This window comes from Nannospalax galili, unplaced genomic scaffold (genome assembly GCF_000622305.1).
Source record: "Nannospalax galili isolate Female #2095 unplaced genomic scaffold, S.galili_v1.0 scaffold180, whole genome shotgun sequence".
NCBI classification, from domain to species: Eukaryota; Metazoa; Chordata; class Mammalia; order Rodentia; family Spalacidae; genus Nannospalax; species Nannospalax galili.
Window position 1 is genome coordinate 3810243 of NW_008348199.1, and position 10246 is coordinate 3820488.

At 50.0% G+C, this 10246-nt stretch overlaps 1 protein-coding gene across 1 annotated transcript; it reads left to right on the plus strand.

The window, feature by feature from the left end:
• The first annotated feature begins 1908 nt into the window (after positions 1-1908).
• Positions 1909-6115, plus strand: LOC103743515 (cytochrome P450 2D20-like). The gene is made up of 9 exons (XM_008844840.2): positions 1909-2178; positions 2885-3056; positions 3307-3459; positions 3535-3695; positions 4289-4465; positions 4647-4788; positions 5007-5194; positions 5567-5708; positions 5855-6115. Exons 1-9 carry the CDS (start codon positions 1990-1992, stop codon positions 6043-6045), a joined length of 1515 nt encoding a protein of 504 aa, XP_008843062.1. The 5' UTR covers positions 1909-1989; the 3' UTR covers positions 6046-6115.
• The last annotated feature ends 4131 nt before the right edge of the window (positions 6116-10246 follow it).

A 10246-nucleotide genomic window follows, 5' to 3' on the forward strand; every position in this document is an offset into this window, starting at 1 on the left:
TCGCTGTGGGGTTCACACAGTGCAACAATGCAGAATGAACCCAGCAGAGGTAAAGCACCCACAGGGCAGAGTCCTGCAGAGTCACTCTCGGGTTCCTGGTGTCCTCTTCCAGTGGAGTCCAAAGGACAGTCGTTAAGTATCTATTGGCACATGTATAGAGTAGTATTGCCAATCGGAGATCACCCTGTCCCATGATAGTCAGAAACCGAGTTCCAGCTTGATTTTTTGGACAGTTGAGCACTTGTGCACTTGAGATTAACTCGTAGAAGCCGGATGCCGTTGTGTGTCTGACACCCCAAACCTGCTGATACACTTTCCCTCACTGGGCTCATTAGCACAACGGCAGGTAAATCAGGCCTGACTTGGCACACCCCACGGTGGGGGCCAGCACCCAGTCATCACCGCTCCTTCAATTTCATGACTTTACACACGGCACTCCTGAAAGGTGGGAAACTGAGGGAGGGCAGGAAATGTGCCAGTATTAACATACACAGTTAGCCATCAGGCATCAGAAGATGCCCTGGGAGTGCCCCATGTCGGCCCAGGGGGCAGCCACCCTCCTGAGCCTCTCAGTGAGCAGAGCACAGCTGTCCCCCTCCCCTCACCCCTGAACCATGTGGAGTTTCCTTTCAGGCCTGGATTGAGCTAGAAGAAACCATTATGCACCCCAACCTAGCGTGCCACCCTTCCATTACTGGATTCAGTAGGGCCAACAGGCATGGAGAGGCAGGGTGTGAGGCCGGGGGCTGCATGCCAGCACCAGTCAGTGAGACATGCCCAATCACTGGGACAAAGGTGGGCAGAGGGGAAGGAGGCAGCATGGGAAACAGGGGAAGAGAACAGCTCCTAGTCCTGGCTCTCCTGCTGCACTGTGTGGTCCTGAGCTCCTCTCCAACACCCTTCAGCCACACCACACAACATCACAGGGATCCCCGCCTGGATTCTGTGGCAGCCCTTCAGTCTTTGATTTTATGTTTGGATCTCCAGCAAGGACAGGGACCTCTGACTGGTGAGCCTAGCAAGGAGCACTGAGTAGCCTGTCAGTCCACTGGTCCTTAAGGCCAATAGCTGGAAGGCTCCGGGCTCCTCTTCCTGCTTCCTCATGGCTGGCCCATCCTAACCATGGCCTCTGGGCCGGAGACAACACCATCCTTCATCCCTGGTAAGAAGAATGTTGGGAGAGGACTTGACCCAGCAAGGAAAAGAGTAAATGAAGGACAGCGGCCTCCAGGGGACAGTACCTGGTCTGACCTGCCAGCCTCCCTCTGATTCTCTGACAGTAAGAGGCTGAACATTTCCCAGCACTCTCATCCACATCTGCGGGGACCCGGACTGCGAGTTCTGCATGATCAATTGAGTGACTTCAGACCTATACCCAAACTTCCATGTCCTCCAGCTGCCTCCCTCTCTCAGGCCCTCACTCACACACAGACATTGAGTGGCACTGGTTGTGAGAAAAAGGTTTCTTGGCCTTAAATTTCAGTCAGGCCCTCAGGCCCTGCCAAAAAGTGGCCCATGAGGTTTCCAGGAAAGTCTTATTCCAGTCTAAGGCAATGTCTTCAAGGCCCTCAAAGCTCTACCTACATGGCATGTCAACTGACTGTCCCTTCCGAACCTCATGGCCATGAAGTTGGAGCAGGGGTCACTGGACGTCTGCTTTCCATGTTTCCTGAGCCCAGCATGACATGGCTGCTGTGCACAGCTTCTGTGGAGCTCGGCTTCCAGATGCTGACGCCCTCCCCTGGTTAAACTGGGAGGGCAGAAAAGGCAGGAACTTCGGAATCTGATCTACTCTGACCACTGTGCCCCTTCCCTACTCCACTGCTGAAACAGTAAACACATGGACTTGGCTGGGGGCAGAGGACAAAGGGCAGCCTTGGTTCCTTTATAAGGCAACAGGTGCTCAGGCTATGGTAAGAGAGTCCGACTGAAGTGTGTGGTGTGAGGACCGCGAGGTATTCCCGAAGACTGGGGAGCCGTGACGCAGACATGGGACTGCTGACTGGGGACGGACTGTGGCCTCTGGTCGTATTCACGGCCATCTTCCTGCTGTTGGTGGACCTGATGCACCGGCGCCAGCGCTGGACTGCCCGCTACCCCCCAGGCCCCGTGGCACTACCTCTGCTGGGCAACATGCTGCAGATGGACTTCAAGAACATACCAGATAGCATGTACAAGGTGAGGGAGATGGTGGTGGAGGGCGGCAGAGGTCATGGAACCCTTAGCAGCACAGTGGTTCCACAGACTGGTCCCCTGAGAGGAGATGTTGAAGGCTTCCTGGGGGAGGGCACTGCACGGCCAGAAGACACTCTGGAGTTTTGAAGGGTAATGTTGTGATAGGGCAAAGGCCAGGTGTGCCAAGATGTACAGATTTGGGATGAGATTGATTTGGGATCAGCTGGACAGAGCGGAAGTCTAATAGGCCTCATTCTGATCCACTCAGTAGTGAGGTCCTAGGGATGGAGGAGAGATGTCAGGGTCCAGTGTAGCATGTCAATCAAGAAGCCAAAATAGGGAGAGGGGCGTGGCTGCTCTCATCTCTTGCGGCTCTGTGGTCTCGGGCACAGTGCATTTCTCAAGGAACCTGAGTTCCCCTGTGTGATGAGATGCTAAGCACCTGACCACAGACCTGGCCCTGGCACATACTACATTTAGTATGAGGACTTTGTTAAACTTAGTCCAATTGACAACCAACCACAAGGCACCACCTCAGACTTGGTGGTAAAGCATTTGACCAGCTAATGTGAGGACCTGGGTTCAATAACAAGCAATACACACACACACACACACACACACACACACCACATCAGGGCTTGTGTGTTAAGTCTGGATCTTTAGGATGCTGGCGATGTTGCCTCATAGGTGCTCTGACTTTCCCCTTTAGCTGCAGCAGCGCTACGGTGATGTGTTCAGCCTATTGATGTCTGGGAAGCCAGTGGTCGTGATCAATGGACTGAAGGCCGTGCGGGAAGTACTGGTGAACTGTGGAGAGGACGCTGCAGACCGACCAACAGTACCTGTCCTTGAACATATGGGCAGGAAGCCCAAATCCCAAGGCAAAGATTGTGTGGGGGCAGAGATGGCATCAGAGAACAGACGAAGGATAAAGTCTATCAGGGGTGATGATGCAGTTGAGAAATTTAAAATTCTGAAATCACAGGTGGGGCCTACACAAAGGGCATGAGCTGTTGTGAGGGACCAACATTTGAGGGGCCTCAGGTGAGACTGACCCAGGGAGAAAGGAACATTAGAAGCAGAGGACAACATGGCCAGGAGTTCTTGGTCACACAGAATGCTTGTCTGCAGGTGTGGTCTTTGCACGTTACGGGCCTGAGTGGAGAGAGCAGCGGAGATTCTCTGTGTCCACCATGCGCAACTTCGGCCTGGGCAAGAAATCACTGGAGGAGTGGGTGACCGAGGAGGCCGGCTGCCTCTGTGCCGCCTTCACCAATCAGGCCGGTGGGTTGTGGGTGAAGCATGCAGGTGGGGAAAGGAAGACAAGAGCACTATCTTGATTTGCATCTCCAATCCCAGGGCATCCCTTCAAACCCAACACCCTCCTGAACAAAGCCACGTGCAATGTGATTGCATCCCTCGTTTATGCCCGTCGCTTTGACTATGATGACCCTTTCCTCAATAAGATGCTGAAAACATTAGAAGAAAGTATGGGACAGAACACTGGCCTCATTCCTGAGGTATGAGCTCAGGGGAGTCTACAGGGCCACCTCTCTGCTGTTGATCCTCCCAGAAAGAAATCAGCAAGAGCGATGGGGAGAGCGCCCTCTGGGGGAGCCAACTGCAAAACACAAGCCTTGGGATTAACAAACCTCCAAGAACAGCTCTAGGAAGGGTTAGAGCATGTACTCATGTCTGCATAGAAGTCACACAGCCTGTGAGATCACTGACATAAAATATTGCTTCTAAAATCCAAGGGATACAAGAGAGCCTGAGGGCTGGGTGTGAGGAGGAGGCAGGTGAAATGGGAAAAGCAGGGCCTGGCTCCATTGTGGAGGAGGCTGGGAACTGAGACAGGTCCAGGTGATCACTGAGTGAGAGAGTACCCGGGGCCCACTTAGTTGGCCAGTGGGTAAAGGAGCTTACCAAGGAATCCTGGCAACCAGACTTGGATCCCTGACCCATGTAAGATAGAACTGACTCGACAAGTTCTCCTCTGACTTCCACACATGCATCTAGACACACAAATCATAAACATCATAATGATGAATTAACTAGTAATTAATTAATTAGATTAGATGAAGCTCCCAGTTTTCCTCTGTGTTTGTCCCAGGTGCTGAATGCATTCCCAATCCTCCTGCGCATCCCATCCCTGACTGACAAGGTCTTCAGAGAGCAGAAGGTAGTCATGGACATGATAGATGAGCTGGTGAATGAACACAAGATGACCCGGGACCCAGCCCAGCCACCCAGAGACCTGACTGATGCCTTCTTGGCTGAGATGGAGAAGGTGAGGGACCTGCAAGAGACAGAGGAAGGGGCTGTGGGCAGGGGTCGTGTGAGTTGTGTGGTCAGGCAGGACGGGGCCTGGGCATTACTCAGTGACCCAGCACTTGGGTGGCCTGGAGACAATGGGACATGTTGGTGGAGCCTCCCCACTCTCTCCTTGGAACTCACCTTTTCTCCTTCAGGCCAAGGGAAAACCTGAGAGCAGCTTCACTGATGAGAATCTGTACATAGTGGTGAGTGAGCTGTTTGGAGCAGGGATACTGACCACCTCGACAACACTGACCTGGGCTCTGCTGCTCATGATCCTGTACCCAGATATACAACGTGAGTCTGGTTATGGACAGGATGCTGAGGGGGAGGAAATGGAGCAAAGGCTGAGACACACTCAGCTTCCTTTGGACACCTGTGACTCCCACCACTGACTTGACCCTGACTCCCATAATAGTGATGGCTGTCTTTCTCACATGGAACTGGCCTTTAAAACCAAGGTAGAGATTCAAATCCCCTGGGACTGATTTGGTGAGAAAATGCTGTCCCTCCAGGTCGAGTCCAGCAGGAGATTGATGAAGTCATAGGGCAGGCTCGGCGCCCAGAGATGGCAGACCAGGAGCGAATGCCTTTCACCAACGCTGTGATTCACGAGGTGCAGCGCTTTGGGGCCGTGGCCCCATTGACTCTGCCATTCATCACATCTCGGAGCATTGAAGTACAGGGCTTCCACATCCCCAAGGTAGGGATGGGCCCTCCTACCTCAGTATGGCCCAAACCAAGGAAGGTATAGAAAAGACCTAAACTACAACATCCTGATATCCAACATAACTGACAGGTCCTGACCTAGCTGTGTGTGCACTGCAGACACTGTCCACTGTCTAGGGACTTAGGGAATCACTGTACACAGGGACAGGCCTGGCTGTTTTGACACCTATGGAAGGTGTGTTACAGGACCTTGTCAAAGAATCAGCGAAGGTCCTGAGAAGCTTCTAGAACTAAAGTTCCGTGAAATAGTCAGGTGTGTTCAGGTAGAGGCTGTGCATATGAACTTAGTGACCAGGGTCGTGGGGTCCCATCCTAGTCCGTGTTCACACCATGTGTCTCCTGCCAGGGTACAAGACTCATCGCCAACCTGTCCTCGGTGATGAAAGATGAGAGAGCCTGGGAGAAGCCTCTCCACTTCCACCCAGAACACTTCCTGGACCCCCAGGGCCATTTTGTGAAGCCTGAGGCCTTTGTGCCATTCTCAGCAGGTGTGTGAGGGGAGGGCCTGGCGTTCTGCCCCTTTCCAGGGTCACCTGGAGCCAGGATCAGGATCATGCTTCCTGTCCCCTTCCCTAGGGTTGCTGGAGGGTGGAGAGAGGCCCCCAGACCTCCCAACCTCTGTTCATACCCACAGGCCGCCGCGCATGCCTCGGGGAGCCGCTGGCCCGCATGGAGCTCTTCCTCTTCTTCACCTGCCTCCTGCAGAGATTTAGCTTCTCGGTCCCTGCTGGACAGCCCCGGCCCAGTGGCCACAGAGTCTCTGGCACTCTGACAGCACCATCCCCCTACCAGCTCTGTGCAGTGGTCCGCCCGTCAGAACTCTAATTCCAGTGATGTCCCAAACTCAGGTCCTCATCCACAATAAACCAGTCCCGTGGCATCCCTTTGGTTCCTACCATCCAGCCCCTATCCCATGTGCGTACGTGTCCTCACATAGCAGTCTGTAGTCACCACCAAGTGCCTCAGCCCCCATTACTAGAAAACATGAATACTATGAGAAAATGCTGTACTGAGAGAACGGCAGTGGCCAGGCCTGCACTAGAGCCTTTGGGAGACTGAGGCAGGAAGAGTGATGTTCAAGCCCAGCACAGAAGGACAGAGCGTACAAGGGCAGCCTGGACAGCTTGGTAAGACCCTGTCTCAACAAAACAAGACACCCGGAAGATTGTAAGGAAGGGAGGGAAGTCAGAGGGAAGCGAGGGAAACCACCAGAGTTAAACCACGAAGAGAGCAGCAGCTTGTGCAGACCTATAAACAGGGAAAATGAAACAGTCATACAAACCTCCTGACTACAGCAAGCCCAGGTCCAAGTGCATTCACGTGAGAAGTCTGCTAGACTTTCAAAGATGATCTACCATCAATACTTCTTATATTATTCAAAAAGATAGAAGCAGAGGGAGAACTCCCAAACTCCGTCTAAGAAGCCAGTAGCACTCTAATACCAACACCATAGAAAGACACAACAAAAAGAAAACAATAGGCCCATGTCCTTAATGCACACACATGCAAAGATTCTCAACACAGTGCTCAGAAACCACATACAGACACACATCTGAAAGGCCATCCACCGTGATCAAGTTGACTTTATTCCAGAGATGCAGGTATTGTTCAATATACAGAAGTCGATAAATGTAATAAATTATATATATAGACGTAAAGACAAAAATCACTTGGTCAACTCAATAGATGTAGAAAAAGGTCTTAGAAAATGCAGCACACATTCATGTGAAAATTCCCAGAGGGAACTGGACTGGAGGGAACATACCTTAACATAATGAAAGCTATGTATAAAAAACTCCCAGCTTACATCACTCTAAATAGAGGAAAACTGGAAGCGTTCCCATTAAAATCAAGACCCACAGGGTGGAGAGATGCATCAGTGGTTAAGAGTACTAACTACTCTTGCAGAGAACCCGTGTTCAATTCCCAGCACACACAAGGCCACTAACAACCGTCCTAACTCCAGTTCCATGGAATCTGACTCCCTCTTCTGACTTCCACGTGCATTGCATGGGTGTACCTACCCACATGCAGGCAATATACTCATAAAACATAAAATAAAAATAATAAGTAAAATTTTTTTAAAAAACCAGAAGTCACACAAAGCTGTCCACTATCTCCGCTCTTTTTCAATATAGTGCTTAAAACTCTTTCTAGAGCAATAAGACAAGGGAAGGAAATGAAAGGAGTTCTAATTGGAAAAGAAGAGGTAAATTATCACTATTAGGAGATGGTATGATATTATACATAACAGATCCCAAAACTGTTACAAGAAAACTTCAAGAAAAGATTGATATTTTCAGTTAAGTGACACATTACAGTAGACTTTGTATATACCAATAAGAAACAATCAGAAAAACCATTAAGGAAACCTTCCATTCAGAATAACCTCACAAAAATATTTAAGAATAAACCTAACCAAAGATATTAAAGATCTCTACAATGAAAATTTCAAATCTTTTTTATTTTTTGGTCTTTTTGAGACAGGGTCTCCCCATAGTCCCAGCTGGTATTGAACTCACTATGTAGATCAGGCTGGCTTGAACTCACAGAGATCCACCTGTGTCTGCCTCCAGAGTGCTGGGAGCAAAGACATGCTCTACCAGGCCCACCAGGAAACTTTGAAATATTTAAAGAAAGAGATAGAGGAAGAGGAGATAGAAGGACCTACCATGTGAGGTAACACGCACTCAGAAAAACAAGCAGCACATGTTCTCTCTCATTTGCGGATCTTAACACCAAATTCTTAAATGTGAGTATATATCCTGACCACAGGCGCCAGGACAATGGGAAGGAACCATGGAGGAGAAGGGAAAGAAACAGTCCAAACAGTGGGATTGTAGGAAACAGATGTTACCAAGGGGAAAATGGGGTTATTCAACAGGAGAGGAGGAGGGAAGGACATATAAGCAACCATGGGGGTAAAGGGGAAGAACGAGCTCCAGAGAGGGGGATAATAGGAGACAGGTATTATCAGGGGAAAATGGGGATGCTTTAACAATGGTGGAGGAGGGACATTAGACAGGAAGAAAGAGAAGGGCATTAAAGTTTAGGTGGTATAAAAAGCCAGAGGGAATTGTATTCAACTCACCTCCCCCCAAAACACACATACACTATCAGAACTGCAGGCTACATAACGAGAAATAGGGCCACTCCCTTTGAGTTGTTGGTCAGGGTAGTCCAAGACACTCTCCAAATAACAGAGACTACTTCCACAGCCCTTGACTGCCTCCCAGAGCTTAAAAATAAGACCCTATGGCTGAAGACAGGATATAATTAGGACACAGGACTTGGAGCAATGGAGCTGGAACTGACCTGGGAGCCTCCTCCCTGACCACTAGCTCTCATAGTTCTAAAGGATTCTATGCAAGTTGCTAACGGAAAAATCAATCAATGGTCCAACTCCAGGTTTAAAGCCTAATAACCACAACTGGCAGAGAAAACTCTATCAGTGGCACTTTTATCTTGAAGGTTGTCCTCGTTTGTCTCTCCATTGCTGTGACAAAACACTCTGACCAATACCAACTTGGGGAGGAAATGGTCTATTTTATCTTACATCTCCGGAGTCACACTTCATCACTGAAGGAGCCCAAGGTAAGAGCTCAGGGCAGGAACCTGGAGCAGGAGCTGGAGCACAGGCCATGGAGGAATGCTGCTTACTGACTTGCTCTCCTGGCCTCTGTTCAGCCTGCTTTCTTATGCAACACAGGCCCACCTGCCCAGGGGTGGCACCACCCCCAGAGGGCTGAGTCCTCACACATCACTCATAAATCAAGAAGCTGCCCCATAGACATGGCCACATGCCAGTCATATGGAGGCAATTCCCCAACTGAGGCTCCGTCAACCCAGCTACGTCAAGTTGGCACTAAAGGTATACAGCACAATGGTAATCAACAGCTATCTAATTGGACTTAGAGCTCTCTCAGTTGGAGGGAATTCATTTGTTGCACTATAAACATAGCCACAGACACATGCCTGGAGGGGTCATGGATTCTAGAGAAAACGCTACAGGTGCCATATCCCTAGATAAATGTAATTTCTTACTGTCTGCTAAATATGGATCCTTATATCAACAGACAAATATAGCACTCACCACTCCTCAGGTTTTTTGTTTTTTTGGCAACAGATGGAGACTATTAGAGAGTTCCACAGCTGGTCAAATACAGAGAACACGTCTGTGAGATGCCCAGCCCTAAGTGACACGTCTACAAGGGAACAGTGGGTAGAGAGAATACCAATGCATCACTTAACTCTCACTAGTGAAGTTTCTTCAGGAAACAGAGGGCAATTGACACTGGCCACAACTGGCAAAAGCATAAAGAAAAAGAGACTGTGGACTGTGTGTCCCTGGACAGGACTCCTGTATTAATTTTCACCCACCCAGGACTCAGGGACCATTGTGGTAAAGGGGGCAGAAAGATCATAAGAGCCAGGGTCGGTGTATGATCATAAGGGAACAAGCTTTTCCAGCCCCCTGGGAACTTGCTCATATGAACTTGCAACAATGCTGGCAGCATGCACAAGACCCATGCAAACTAAGTAAGACAAAAACCCATAACTGAACTAGAGACGTGGGCAGTAGACCCCAACCTTAGCCGAGGAGTATTGGCAGCTGATGACTGCTGGGAGTGACTCTAAATAGACCGACTAGACTCCAGTGGATGAATTCACACCGAGGGAAATCTAGGTACACAAACTTGACTCAATAGGCCTTGACATATATGACGGATGCATAAAATATGGTAGGGGGTTTGGGGAGGGGCAGATGGGGGAGAGGGTATGAATAAGTTTAAGATATATTGCCTGGCCAAGTAGGAGCTCTGAAGCTTGGCTTCCCAGGCTGGCTCCACCACAGGGAGGTGGGGCGTCATGGCAACAAGAAAGGCAGGCTTGCAGCTGGAGACAGAGATGAAGATCTAGGCTGCAGGTCTGAGTGCCAGTGGGAGTGGACCCCCAAGCTCTTCAAGCATCTGTCGACCAAGCCCATCACCAAGGATGACATGACTGAACTTCTCCTGGGGAGTCG

What these genes read in the sequence shown, in the direction of transcription:
- LOC103743515 (XM_008844840.2), top strand. Translation starts at nt 1,990, where the DNA reads ATGGGACTGCTGACTGGGGACGGACTGTGGCCTCTGGTCGTATTCACG. An exon ending in TCTTGGCTGAGATGGAGAAG is followed by an intron (nt 4,466 to 4,646) that starts GTGAGGGACCTG and finishes TTTCTCCTTCAG; the next exon opens with GCCAAGGGAAAACCTGAGAG. An exon ending in CCTGTACCCAGATATACAAC is followed by an intron (nt 4,789 to 5,006) that starts GTGAGTCTGGTT and finishes CTGTCCCTCCAG; the next exon opens with GTCGAGTCCAGCAGGAGATT.